Here is a 14,783-nt window from a genome sequence, read left to right on the forward strand (position 1 = left end):
GACAGACTGCACAGATTGAAAAACAAACTTGAATTTCTTTAGGATTTGACACAAACACACACACTCACTTTGGAGACAGAATCCTGAGTGTAACTCCTGAATTTGGGCCGTCTGCCCCCTGCCCAAGTGCTGTGAGGTCTCTCAGGCAGCACCTGCCCAGCTCCAGGAGCTCTCTGAAGCCAGGTGTGCTGTTCCTGTGCTGGAGGTGGGAGCTGGGCCCAAGGATCCAAGTCTCACACTCTGCTCCTGCAGCCATTAAGTGATAGGCTGGAAGCAGGGCTGGATTAGCCTCTGCTGTGTCTGTGGGAGTGCAGGGATGCTGATTCCACAGTTACCAGCAGCTCACAGAAGGACTTTGCTACTTTGCAATTAACTCTGCTTTTCCTTTATTTTTTAGTTACTCTGTCACTGGATTCATTGATAAAAACAAAGACACTTTATTTCAAGACTTCAAACGCCTTATGTACAACAGGTAAGAATATTAATGAGGTGAATTTTAATCTGTCAGAATCCTTTTTTGTGGAGTAATGCTATCAGAGACTCAGGTTTTCAGTGATTCTATCTTCAGTATGTGTGAATAAAGACATTGCTTTGGGATTTGATCTTTGTCATGTCCCGTGACCCAGAAGTTATTAGTTGGATTTTTCAGGTTAAAGTCCTTATTCTCTACATGTTTCTGTTCTGATGCAGCCTTTAATTGAACAGAATTTAAAGTGTTTTTTTGAAACCAACTGATTGTGCAATCAAGACAGTGCAGAGCTTGCTTGTGCTGCCTGATTTGTCATTAACCCATTGCAGATTTATCATCACTGCTCTGTCTGTAATCAGTGCTAAAGATGCTGGGGAGCTTTGGTCAACAACAGATATCCTTAGCCCCACCTAAAACACCCTGTTTCAAAAGAAATTGGGGATATAGGTTTGAATCCTTTCATGTCTGCAGTGATGAGAGAAGTGCAAACCATGAGGTCATGTGTTGGGCAAGCAAAAGTTGCCTTGAGAAGCAGATTTGAAATCCTATCAGAATGTGGGTGGAAGTCCCCATGGAGCTGCTTTTCTTCACCTGGCATTAAACGTGTCCTTATTTTGTAATCTGCAGCTTTCAGGGGCTCTGCTCAGAGGACAGTAGGCACAAACACCCTGCAGTGGTAGGCTCTGTTTACCTGTTCAGATGTTAAATTGGTCTGCAGCCCTTTGGGTTGACTGGCTGTGCTCCCCTGAGCAGTCCCAGTGTTCCTGTTTTCAACACTTCCCATTGACCAGGAACCTTGCAAAATATTTGCTGTGTGATTTTATCAAATTTAGCCTGTTTTCTGTGAAGTCTCTGGAAAATCCTGTTCCCAAACACCACTTCTAGCACATTAAAGCTTGCGACAGATTGGCCATTAGATTGCTGTAAATGTGCTCAGTTTTTGTCTGTTCCTGAACTCTTGCTATACATCAGGGCCAGTTTACCTCACGCTGAACTCTTCAAAAATGCAAGCTAAAAGTGTATAAATTACTTTATATATCAAGAGAGGTGCAGAAATGCAGCTTGAACACAGGTGACAGGTTCTAAGGGAGGGTAGTGTGGGTCTCGCTCTCCTTTGTGTTGATTAAATTCTTTCTATTGTGCCAGTGAGGCAGCCTCTGCCTTTGATGGATCACTCTGTGGGATTTTCTCTGTTCTATTCCTGCCCATCCTGATCTGAAGGGAGAATGTGCTGTTTGTTTTTCCGGATTGTTCACTTGTAAGCTTGAACTTGCTCTTAAGAGCATGAAATGTTGTGCCCAGGAGTCTCACCCTGGCTTGGGTGATGCCCTGTGAGCTGGAAGCAGCAGTGGGTGTGGGTAGAAATGAACTGTTGGATTGTCAGTGGAGTGGAAGTGCTGGGAGACTGCAATTAAAGAGACTCTCTCGTAGCTCCAACCCTGTGTTGAAGATGATGTGGCCTGAAGGGAAACTGAGCATCACTGAGGTCACCAAGAGACCTCTGACAGCTGCTACTCTGTTCAAGAACTCCATGATTGCACTGGTGGACAACCTGACACTGAAGGTAAAGATTCCTGTTTCAAAATTGACTCTGACTTCTGATGAGAAGAGTGTGGCTTCTCCCTGGAGAGATTCCCACCTTCCCCTCACTGCCATCCCTCAGGAGCTAAGCTGATCAAAGGCAGAGTAGCCTTGTCTGTGCCAAACGAGCTTTTGGCTGGGCAGGTCTGGAGGGAGGGTCACCTCCATCCCCCATGAAGAAGGTGGATTTTTGGTTCCTCCATGACGAGTGCATCTTTCACTCCTAGGAAAGCCAGTCTGTCTTAGGGTGGTGGTGGTGGTTGTTATTGTTGTTGTTATTATTATTATTATTATTATTATTATTATTATTATTGTATCAAATCACATTTAGCAAAGCTCTTTGGGCAGAGGGCCCAGAGGATGCTGTTCATGGTGGAGAGATTCTCTCTGGCTTCCCATGCCAGTGGGAATACAATACAGACAGACCTGTGTGAGTTCCTTCTTTCCTCCTTTTTGAAGAGGGTGAGGAGGGCAAGCTTTTATTTCAGCACATATTTCAGTTTTATGGTAGAAGGCATTGCTTGCGCAAGCACCACATGGTGTGATGGAAGCTGGGGAAGGGAATGCTCTGGGAAGGGGCTGTTGGAGCGACACAGTCGAGCAAGCACTGGGAGCTGAGCTGAGATCCCTGAGGAATACTGGGGTGTTACTGGAGCTGGGTGGCCTTGCTGGACTCCTGGCACTGGGGTACAGCCCACAAGAGATGAACAGAGAGCCCAGCATGCTGGGGTGTGTTCGCATTCAGAATAATTAAGCAATAAGTGCTCTGAGTGTCTTCTCGGGAGTGTGGGAGCAAAGGAAATGAGTCAGAGCACGGCCACCCAGTGCTGGCTGTGCACAGGAAGAGAGAGCTGCCCTCACTTCTTGTATCCAGAGTTAGGACATGAAATCACACCTGATTTATAGGGTCTCCCCAGAGGGTGCTGGCACTGCCCAGGCTCTCCAGGGAATGGTCCCAGCCCCAAGGCTGCCAGAGCTCCAGGAGCAGTTGGACAATGCTCCCAGAGATGCATAGGGTGGGATTGTTGGTGTGTCTGTGCAGAGCCAGGAGTTTGACTGGGTGATCTCTGGGGGTCCTCCCAACAAAGGATATTCTGTGATTCCATGATTCTGTACTTTTGTGTTCCTGTGCTGGAGTGGGTTTGATCTGAGCTCTGCAGGGGGGTCTGGGACCCACCAAAGCTGCCAGCTGGGCCCCAGTGGGGAGTGGAACCCTGTGGCTCCCCCCAGAATGTTTTGCTTCAGGGCTCCTGAGAAGATGCCCCTGTGAGCCCAGCCCAAGGCAGCCTTGCTAAAATAGGCACCACTAGTCAAAACTAGAGAGAGTGCCTGTGTAGGCAGAGAGGAGCTTTCCTGGATGGCAAATCATGAGCTGCCAGAGCTGGGAAGGTGGCTGTGACCCCGGTGGGGATGGGGACAGATTTTAGTCTGTTTCCCAAGGAGTCAAGACTGATCTGATCTGTCCATCTTCCAAATAATCTGCTGTCTGGCCCTGACCTGAATCTGGTAGAGGTGTCAGGAGCTGCCAGGAACACAGGGAGCCGCTTTGTGTTGTGAGAGGAGCACTTGTGGAAGGAAAAGTTTCTCCTTGGTGCTGCTGGCTGTTATTGCAGGTCTGGTCCTACAGAGTGGCCATGGTCCCTTGTGCCCAGCCCAGTGTGGGGAGCCTGAGGCAGCCCAGGAGGGGGTTCAAGACAGCAAAAATCACTGGGGGTATTGTGGGGAGGGCTGTGATCAGGACACAGCAGGGAGCTGGGAGCGGGCAAGTTCAGCAGGCATCCATGGAAAACTTCCTTTCCTTGTTCATTGGAAAAATTATTCCAGGGCACTGGTAAGTGTAAAAATAGAGTAGTCCAGAGAATGCTGTACCCTGTGCTGGTTTGAACAACCCCTGCAGCTCCCAGCAGAGCATGGAGAGTTTAAATCCCACCTTATCCATCTTGAATCAGTGGGTACCAGCATTTTGCACTGAAGGCTGCTTGGCTTGGTTGGAGTTAATTTGCTTCAGTCCATTTATCATCAGTATCTCCATCATAAATACCAGCCTTTCCAGGGGTAGGCACAAGCAGGAGCTGTTTCTAAGTAAAATTCAGTGGGAGGTTCCTGTGTGAGTCTCAGTGTAGTCCTTTCCCTTTCTCTACCTATCCTAAACTTTCATTGAGAGACTTGTACTGAAGCTGTTGGTGGTTGTGATTTTATGTTGAATAGCAATGGAGAAAAGAACATTTCATTAGTATTGAGATACCAGTGCTGATAAGCATAATTTAAACTCATGGTGCTCCAAGACCAGATTTTGGAGTCACAGAATTGTTCAGGCTGGAGAAGCCCTCTGAGACTGAATCCAACTTATCCCCAGCATGGCCAAGGCCACCACTGACCCCTGTCCTCAAGAGCCACATTCACACCTTTTTTGAACACTTGCAGGGATGGGGACTCCACCACTGCTCTGGGCAGCCTGTTCCAGGCTTGGCAAACCTTTTCATGAATAAATTTTCCCAATATCAACCCTGAGCCTCCCCTGGCCAGCCTGAGGCTGTTCCCTCTTATGCTGTCCCTGTTCCCTGAGAGCAGAGCTTGACCCCACCTGGCTGCCCCTCCTGTCAGGGATCTGTGTTGGTGAGACCCACCTGCAGCCAGGCTTGTGTCACTTCAAAGGGTCTAAATTTTGGGGAGGTTCCTTAGATAAGGCCCCTGAACACAACCTTTGTGTACTTCAAGCACTAGGTCAGAGTGCAGACAGCTTCTTTCTGGCTGCTCTGCCCTGAGCATCTCTGTGAGGTGGCTTTTGGGACAGTTAATGATATGTACATGTCATTAACAAGCCAATAATTGGGTATTCAGGCCATGCCAGCAAGATGCTGGTTATGCACAAAGAACTGGATGCTCTGCCTCAGGTCACTGCCAGTCTGGACACCTGGCTCTTCCTTCTGCTGGGCTGGAGCCACTGCTGGTGAAGGCACTCTCTGTTTTGGGTACACCATCCCTGCAGTTCCAGGTGCTCTCATCCTTCCCTGGGGCTGTTACTCATTTTTCCCATGCTGAATTTGGGAATGAAGTTGCACTAATGGGGAATTAACAGTGACACTCTCTGTGTGTCTTGACTGTGGCTTGGACCCTTCAGGACTGTTTTGGGAAGCCTGTGGTTACAGCTGATTGAAAGAGCTCTGAACACAGGGTTGCACAAACTGCTGAGGTCTAGGGATGTCAGAGGAATAAGGTTCCTTAGGGGAGGTAACACCAGTTCATGTTATTCTCAGCTGTTTCTCAAAAAAACAAGTTGCAGATAGGCTTGAGTTTTGTGCAGCTTGAGCTGATGGTTTATTGACATTTCCTGGAGTGCCCGGTGCATTCAGTGCTCCTTGTCTCACCTGGGCTGTTCTGCCTCAGTGCTTCTCTGCAAACTCCTTTAGACCACATTTATATGCTCAGTTTCTGTAGTCCTCAACAGGATGGCAGCCCAAGAGCTCCTCTTTATTGATATTCCTGTTTGGCCTCCCTGGAAAGCTGCAAGGTTTTTGGCTGTAGCAAGAGTATCTTTAAATCCTCCTTTGGGGGAATAGTCTCCAAAAGTGCCAATTTGAATAACAATAATCTTGGAATTTTAGAATTGTTAAGGCCGGAAAAGACATTTAATGAAGATCACTGAGTTCAACCATCAGCCCAGCACCACCAGAATATCAAAGTCTGTGGCTGCAGTAGCTGCAGCATTAGTGGTTATTTAACTTTTCTGCTATTTAAAATAACAACCTTTAAAATTCTCTTTTGTTGCTATTCTGGTTTAAACATGAATTTTGGTGGTGAAGCAGAGCTCTGCAGTCTCTGAGAGGATGTGCAGATTACTGGGATGTGTCAGGAGCTTCTCTGGGATCAGAGCCATGGCACTGGTGTCCTTAACAGTGCAGGGGCTGTTCTCAAATCTGGTTTTAATTTCAGCTTCTGCAAACACAAGTCCATATGGAGACACTGGAAATGTGGCTGGAAATGCCACACCTCCAATCCTGGGGGCAGTTTTGGGGTTCCCATTACAAGAAAGACACTGAGGGGCTGGAGCGTGTCCAGGGCAGGAAACGGATCTGGGAAGGGGCTGGAGCCCCAGGAGTGGCTGAGGGAGATGGGAAGGGGCTCAGCCTGGAGAAAAGGAGGTTCAGGGGGGCCCTTCTGGCTCTGCACAACTCCTGACAGGAGGGGACAGCCAGGGGGGTCGGGCTGTGCTGCCAGGGAACAGGGACAGGAGGAGAGGGAACGGCCTCAGGCTGGGCCAGGGGAGGCTCAGGGTGGATACTGGGAAAATTTATTCATGGAAAAGGTGGTCAGGCATTGGCACAGTTGCCCAGGGCAGTGATGGAGTCCCCATCCCTGAGAGATTTAAAAGCCATGTGGATGTGGCACTTGGGAAAGGGGTCAGGGGTCAGTGGTGGCCTCAGCAGTGCTGGGATCTGCTGGATTTGGTGATCTCAGAGGGCTTTTCCAGCCTGAACAATTCTGTGACTCCATGAAATGTGGTTTTGGAGCACCATGAGTTTACATTATGCTTATCAGCACTGGTATCTCAATGCTGCTGAAATCCTCCAGATTTCCAGAATCTTTTAGGCAAAAACTTCCCGTAGGTAGAAAAAAGTGCTGTGTTTTTTCCAAAACCAAACAACTCAAAACAAAAACTGGCTTTTCCAGTTGCTATGTGCCATTTCTCAAGAACATGTTTTACTGCCCAAGCCCTTTTCTCTGTGGTGGATTATTTTGGGTGACTGTTTTGTAAATCTTGACATCAGAAGCCTTGTGGCTGCCCCAGCTGTGACTGACGATCTTCTCTGGGGACTCTCTGGATGTGCATTTCCTCCTTGTTTCTTTTCTTTTCTTTTCTTTTCTTTTCTTTTCTTTTCTTTTCTTTTCTTTTCTTTTCTTTTCTTTTCTTTTCTTTTCTTTTCTTTTCTTTTCTTTTCTTTTCTTTTCTTTTCTTTTCTTTTCTTTTCTTTTCTTTTCTTTTCTTTTCTTTTCTTTTCTTTTCTTTTCTTTTCTTTTCTTTTCTTTTCTTTTCTTTTCTTTTCTTTTCTTTTCTTTTCTTTTCTTTTCTTTTCTTTTCTTTTCTTTTCTTTTCTTTTCTTTTCTTTTCTTTTCTTTTCTTTTCTTTTCTTTTCTTTTCTTTTCTTTTCTTTTCTTTTCTTTTCTTTTCTTTTCTTTTCTTTTCTTTTCTTTTCTTTTCTTTTCTTTCTCTCCTCGCCTCGCCTCGCCTCGCCTCGCCCCGCCCCGCCCCTCCCCTCCCCTCCCCTCCCTTCTCTTCTCTTCTCTTCTCTTCTTTTTTCCTTTCTTTTCTTTTCCTTTCTTTTCTTTTCTTTTTTTCCTCCTCCTCCTTTGTAACTCCTTTTGTCTGACTCTTCCTTCCATCTCTCCCCTCTCCTATCCAGGCTGACAGGCTTCACCTCTGCTAAGTTATAATGTCATCACTGTGACTGATTGGACACATCCAGCACAAATTTGTCTGTCCTGTCCCATCCCTCCTCTCACGTAAGGAGCTATAAAGTACAGAAAATAAATCCCTCAAGAAAGAGCTTGTTTAGGGTGCAATGGCTTAAAACTGGTTTGGTTTCTTTTTAACACTTAAAAAATCTAAAAGTCGCTCAGCTTGATTGAAAAAAATAAAATCAGCTGCAATTAGACATCTAAAGAGCTTTCAAAGCTGGGGCCTTTGTGTCTCTGCATTTCAGTTCTTCCCTTTACAAACTGCAGTTCTCTGACAGCAAGAATGGGAAATGCATAATTATCCCCCTGAAGAGCTGGGGCTTGGGGATTTGGAAGCATGGAATAATCTACTTTAGAATTTACTCCAGGAGCTGTCGTTTCTGAGAGGCTTTAATTACACTGTAATTGCACTGATAGATGATCTCCTGTCTGTGCAGGCACTTCCCATTCCTGTTTTCCAAAGGATTTCAGCCTTTTTATATCAAATCCAGGCACAGTCACTGCCCTTTGTGCTGGATCTGAAGTCACAGATTTGAGGGGTTTGAGGGGTTTTGCATTTGTGAGTGGCAGAACTGTGCCCCCAGCCTGTGCTGGGAGATGCTGTGGCAGCACTGAGGAACAGCTGAGAAGTGGCTGCTGCTGTGTCAGCAGTGAATGAGTGACACTTCTGGAATTCATGCTCCTAATGACATGTCCAGAGAAGCTGTGTCTGCCCCATCCCTGGAGGTGTCCAGGGCCAGGTTGGAGCCACCTGGGATTGTGGAAGGTGTTCCTGCCCATGGCAGGGGTGGCTCTGGGTGATCTTCACGGTCCCTTCCAACCCAGACCATTTCATGGTGCTTTAATTTGGATGCTCTGTTCCCAAGGCATTGCTGTTCTGTGGATTGAATGTGGAATATTTGTGGTATCAACCCCCTCAAGGGATTTAGATGATTTATATTCATCCTGCCACCAGATGCAGCACAGGGCAAGTCTGGCCTGGCCTGGCACCATCTGGTGTTTGTGACCCTGTTCCTGACACAGAGAGAGGTTTGTCCCTCGTGGTGTGGATGGGGAAGTGGCCCAGGGTGAAGATCAGCAGGAGGGGAAGGGGAAAAGTGCTGCCCATCCACCTTCACAGCTCTGGGCTCTTTCCCAGCATCCAAGTCCAGGTGTAATTCAGAGTTCTCTGTCTATCCCACATTTCCCTAATCAGCTCATTCCCAGTCAAATGGGAGTCAGGTTTTAGCAGATCAGGGCAGCCACACACACAGCAAGTTTTGAGAGCTGCCAGGAGACTTCTGAGTGAATGAAGAACCTTGGAAACCTTTTCACCTTCTGTGCAGAGAGGTGAAAAGAGAAAGCCAAAAAAGTGAATATGGAATTGTACCAACTTATTATGTGTCACCTCTGTTTCCTTTAGGAAAGGAGAGCAAGTGTCATTGGGATGGGCTGAGTTGATAAAAATTATGTCTATGACTCTCTGACAGGAGGGTGCAACCAGGTGGGGGCCAAGCTCTGCTCTCAGGGAACAAGTGACAAGAGGAAAGAGCCTCAAATTGTGCCAGGAGAGGTTTAGATTGGATATCAGGAAAACTTTTACTGAAAGGGTTGTCCAGCCCAGGCAGAGCTGCCCAGGGCAGTGGTGGAGTCCCTGGAAGTGTTCAAAACCATCCCTGGAAGTGTTCAAAACCATCCCTGGAATTGTTCAAAACCATCCCTGGAAGTGTTCAAAACCATCCCTGGAATTGTTCAAAACCATCCCTGGAAGTGTTCAAAAAAGGTGGGGATGTGAGACTTGAAGACATGGTTTTGTAGTGAACTGATGGTGGTGCTGGGTCAGCAGTTGAATTTTGTGGTCTTAAAGGTCTTTTCCAACCTTAATGATTCTGTGAATCTGTGGATTGCTGTGACAGAGGAAAGTGCTCAGTGGTGGTGACCTTGGAGACAACCTTGCACAGAATTGAGCTGTTGCTCATCTGCCTGGTGTCACATCATGGAATCATCATGAATGGTTTGGGTTGGAAGGGACCTCAAAGTTCATCTCAGAATCATGGAATATCCTGAATTGGAAGGGACTCCCAAGGATCATTGATCCAACTTCTGGCCCTGCACAGACACCCCAACAATCCCCTGCTGTGTATCCTTGAGAGCATTGTCCAAATGCTCCTGGAGCTCCTTTGGCCCTGACCATTCCCTGGGGAGGTGTTGCAGTGCTGATCATCTCATTGCACCCCCTGTCCTGGGCAGGGACACCTTCACTAGACCAGGCTGCTCCAAGCCTGTCCAGCATGGCCTCGGAGGAGCCGTGTCCGTGGTGCTCCCTCCTCATGAGCCCCTGCTCTGGGAAGAGCTGGCTGAGGAGCGCTGCCCTCGGGCTCAGCTGGGAGCTGGGCTGTGCTCCCCTGTGTGCAGGGACAGGAGCCAGGCCAGGCTGGCCACAGGCAGGTCCTGACGCACTTGGGGAGCGCTGGAGTCGCTGGAGAAGGGCGATGGTGTGGGAACGGGTGCTGCCCACACATCCTCCTGTTCCTCCTGCACTCCCATCCCTGCTTGTGGGCAGTGCCAGGATACTGCCAGCTCCTTGTGGGTGCCAGGGATGCCCAGGGTGGGAGTGTTGGGGTGTCTGTGCAGGAGTTGGACTGGATGATCCTTGAGGTCTAACTCAGAATGTTTTGTGATTCTCTGATTATTAATTGCTTTTCCACACACCAACAAAGTTAGCAGCAGGATAGCAAAGGCCAGCCATGAAGAGGAAGAAATTAATGAACTCCAAAAGCCAGTGGGATAAAAGTACATAAGTTTAAAGGCTTTGTGACCACCCCTCAAGGCTAGTGCTGGTTACAGATCACACTAGCCTAAACAAAAACTACCTTTAATCTCATAAAAATGAAAGCAAACATCAAAATGCTCCAACAGACCTGTGTGTGGTTTATCTCAGGGTGCAGGAGGGCTTGCAGGGAAAGGACTATGACCCTGTGGCACTCACCTGGACATCCAGGGTCAGCCCCAGCAGCACAGGGCAGGACTTCTGCAGGATGGAGTAAAGCCACCCGTCCTCATTCCACCCTCCCTGCCCCCTGCAAGTCCCAGATGGTGCAGAAAGAAGAACTCACGTGCTGGTGGCCTGTGTTTGTTCTGAGGAAGGGGTGGGCTGGAGGCAGCTGGGTTTGGGGCTCCATCATTTCCATCATTCAGCTGTGTTGGAGCTGGGGGTGTTTGACTTGGCTCAGCACAGATAAAAGTGATGGGGTGACCAGGCTGCTTTTGGAGGTGATACAGGCAAAGCCATATCCAACAGGGCAGTGAATTCCATGAATTCCATGGGTTTGATATCTTTTCTGAGGACTGATGTTGTTATCCTCATAGTAGGGGAGGAGGGGGATGTGGTGCTGGGCAGGTGCACAGCAAAGGCCAGTGGAGCTCCAGTGGGGAACATGTGGCTCCTGTAAGGGGTCATGGCAAGGTGTGAAGGAGGGGAACATTGACTCACAGAATTACAGAATCAGCCAGGGTGGAAAAGACCTTTGAGATCATTGAGTCCTTCCCATGACCTAACACCACCTTGTCACTCAGACCACGGCACTGAGTGCCACATCCAGGCTTTCCTTAAACACCGGTATTGTCACTTCTGTTTTAACTTTCTGATTGCTGCTGAGCAGCCAGACCTCGTGGGCTGGGCTCACAGCTGCTGCAGGAAGGGTTGTGTCTGCACACAGGGTCCTCTGCCAGGGTGACACTGCTGTCCTCTGTCCCCAGGAACCCTACTACGTGCGCTGCATCAAGCCCAACGACAAGAAGTCCCCGCAGCTCTTCGACGAGGAGCGGTGCCGGCACCAGGTCGAGTACCTGGGGCTGCTGGAGAACGTGCGGGTGCGCCGGGCCGGCTTCGCCTACCGCCAGACCTACGAGAAGTTCCTGCACAGGTGAGAGGCTGCCCAGTTCCTGTGCTTGGTTTAAATCAGCTTCTGGACAGGCTGAAACAGATCCCACAGGAGCCTGGCTGCTCTGGTTCAGCTGTGACCAAGGTGCTTGTGCTGCTCAGGCTCAACTCCTTGTCTGCTGAAACTCACTGGTTGTGTTAGTCTGCAGTGGGAATGTGTAATGAGGAGCTTCCCCTGAGTACCACCCTAAAACCTGAGCTAATTAACTGGTGTTTTCTCTCTGAATTGTCTAATTGTTGCAGCGAGAGGTGGTGTGTCTGGGGGAGCACATGATGGTGCATGGTGACATTATGTGGGAAAAACCCCTGAACTTTAAAACTGAAAGTCTGAAAAGGGGGATGGTATCATGACCCCATTAAATATGGTTTTGATTCTTCTTGCCCTCTTAATTCCTACCAGACATGTGACAAATTACATGTTTTAGATTGAAATTTGTCTTAAGGCTCCACTAAATTAATGTGGGCCCTGCAAGTTCAACCTGCTCTGATGGAACAGTGAATGGAGTTTTTGTTCTGTTATTGAATCAGGTGAGAAAAGGGCTGTGAGAATAGAAAAATATTAAACTATCCAAGCAGGTGAGATGTCATGAGTTAGAAATAAAGTGCTGGTGAAAGATCTTTTTCTGTTCACAGTGGAGATTTGCCTGGATATATCATAATACCCAAGGTGGAATGAAAGGCTCTGGCTTTCTAAATCCAGTCTGCAGCACTGGGGATCAGTTTGCTGAACCATTCTGCAGTGGATAGAATGTACTTTCACCTCACATGTGGAATTCATTACAATTTGCTCTTAAGATTTGTGTAATCACTATTACTATAAGCAGCTGCTTTGTTTTTAATAAATGTTTGATGAGTTCCTGTGAGCTCCAGGCCCGCAGTGTTTGCAGCCAGGGAACCAAATCAGCACATGGCAACTGCTTCAGCTTTTGGGCTGCTGGAATAGAAGTCCTGCCCAGCCCTGGAGAGGGATTTGACATCCAGAGTGAGGGATCAGACACTGTGTGTGTGGTGCTGCTCCAAGCCTTGTCTGCAATGGCTTTTCTAATTAAAAAAGGAGAAACATAAAACCAGAAAAATAACTTCTCTTTCTGTAGGAGAAGAGTTTGTTGATATTTAGCCCTAAATCCTGTAAGGTAGGTGATATCTCCTCTCTCTCAGTAGGGAATGAAGTGAAGCACAGTTAAGACCATTATAAATGTCCTTCTCAAGCTTTCCTTGGATAAAGAAAACCTTCCTTTGAGCTCTGTGCAAGCCAGGCTGCCCTTTCCAATTTGAAGTATTTTCTGTTGGACCAGGACAAGCTGTCCCTTGCTGTGATCATGGCATCATCCAGTTGGGTGACACACATGGCACTTACACAGATGGAGTGCGTTCTCTTGGTTTAATATATAAATTACCTTAAAAAAAAAAAAGCTGATTGTGTTTCAGGAAAGGGTTTGTGAATGTAATCCAAGCCTTTCCACACAGAGGCATCCATATGCCTACCCCAGGCCATGTCAAACATAGCTTGGAATCAACATTGAGAGCTGTGAACAGCAGGCTGGTAAGGGCCAGTGAGGCCCAGCTGCAGCTACTCACCATGTAGTGGCTTCTAGAAATCTTGGTTCTTAGGAGAGCTGGACTGGGAAATGTTAACTCCAGGAGCAGCCTCATCCCTATGGGTGTTTCCATAGGGAGGTACAGAGGAGAAGGAGAAACAAAGGTATTCGGAAGGGGGTGTTCCATGTCTGAGTGACCTTGCAAGCTGTGGGGATCCGCAGGCAGGAGAGGGGCAGGGCTGTGGTGTCAGGGAGCAGGTTTATTCCAGACTCTGTCTGGCTAGAATTAGCACCAGGTCAGGATTGTGAGTGGCTGTGGCATCCAGGCCGTGCCCCGTGCTGCAGGGAAGGAGTTGGTGGCGTTGTGTGGCACGCATTGGGGACAGCGGGAACAGAGGGACAGCTGGGATATTCCACCTACTGTGCCTGGGAGGGAGGGGGGGCATTGGCACTGGGGTGTCTTTAATGCCTGGGGGAAGGAGCAGGAGGATTTAACATCTGGGGCACATTTTCAGTGCTGTGACATCCCTTCTCTCCTGAGCTCCTTGATGGGGTAGGCCTAGCTCACAGCCTGGGTCTGAACCTGATCCATATCCTGGGTCCCAGCCTGATCCATATCCTGGGTCCCAGCCTGTTTCCCAGCCTTGTGCTTTGCTCTTTTATTTTTTCTTTTTCCTAACATAATTGTCTCGAGGTGAGAGATGTTTCCCAGTGAGTGAATTATTGCAGGAACATTTTCCTGATGAGAACAGGGTAGAGAATCCAGTGTGCAGCATTGATGTCTTGTGTGTGTGAGAGCAGGAATGCTTTTGCCAGCACGTGCTAAATCTTCTCCTGGGAGTCTGAAGGGAGGTTTTTAATCCTGTTTATTTATCAGTGAGATCCCTGTAACCCCCGGGGACGGTGTTCCCCGCTTAAGCAGGGTGCACCTCCATTTCCCCCCCTTCCAAAGGCTAATTTGATGAATGAATGGGCGCTGGGATGTGTTTCCATTCAGGCTCTTTGAGGCTGTTCCGAGCCTCCTGCCGTGCCGCTCCCAGGAAAAGGGTGATTGTGAGTGTAACTGAGAGCTGAGAGTGTCTGAAGCTTTGAGATTGATGCCTGCCTTGGCTGGGGGCTTTGAAGTGTGAAGTGGCTGAGCTCGCTTAGTGCTTGTTTTATTTAGAACACGGCTGCGAGTTCCATTCCAGGGAAAACGTCTATTACAGCTCTTATTATGTCCATAAATCTTATGCAGAAAATTCACTGTTGCTTTTTGCAAACGCCTGTTCCCCTAATCGGCATTTGCTGGGCTGGTAAATCTTACAGAGCTTGGGCTGATCCCAGTACTTCGGGTTTGATTTGTAGATGTCTTAGTTCCAGTCTGCATTTCTCTATACTGGAAAATGGAGTTTGGGGAGTGAGGATGGGAGGAATGGCTGACCCACCATTACAGGCAGTGTTTGCACAGACTGGGGCAGCCAGTGAGGGGGAAGTGACACAGTTTGTTAGAAACTACTCCCAAAGTGATGCACGAGAAAAAATGATTTGCAGGTTTTCTGCCAAAGCAATTGGTTACAGGTGGCTTCTCATGCAGAATGTGAACAAAACAAAGCTTTCCTTCCTTACAAAAAAGCTCCAAACTAAAACAAACAAACAAAACCTAAGCAAACAAAAATTAAAATTGAATACTGAAGGTGTGAAAAATGGAGCTTGTTGCCTTGCATCAGTTCAGTGCTGATGAATTGAGCTCCTCCCAATATTATTTTGCAGCATCTCACAAAATCATTCCTCTTCTGTAGTAATTTTCCTTGTATTTTGAGGATCATGATTCCTA

At 47.8% G+C, this 14,783-nt stretch overlaps 1 protein-coding gene across 2 annotated transcripts in view; it reads left to right on the plus strand.

Annotated features, from left to right (window-relative positions):
* The window catches only part of MYO1D (myosin ID), a 154,697-nt gene that overhangs the window by 52,428 nt on the left and 87,486 nt on the right, over nt 1–14,783 (plus strand). For both annotated transcript variants that reach the window (XM_054000238.1, XM_054000239.1), the window contains exons 13-15: nt 398–472; nt 1,901–2,033; nt 11,246–11,412. In XM_054000238.1, the coding sequence (XP_053856213.1) occupies nt 398–472; nt 1,901–2,033; nt 11,246–11,412 (375 nt within the window). The remainder of the gene's footprint in view (nt 1–397; nt 473–1,900; nt 2,034–11,245; nt 11,413–14,783) is intronic.

The sequence above is a fragment of the Vidua macroura genome, chromosome 27, assembly GCF_024509145.1.
Source record: "Vidua macroura isolate BioBank_ID:100142 chromosome 27, ASM2450914v1, whole genome shotgun sequence".
Lineage (NCBI taxonomy): Eukaryota > Metazoa > Chordata > Aves > Passeriformes > Viduidae > Vidua > Vidua macroura.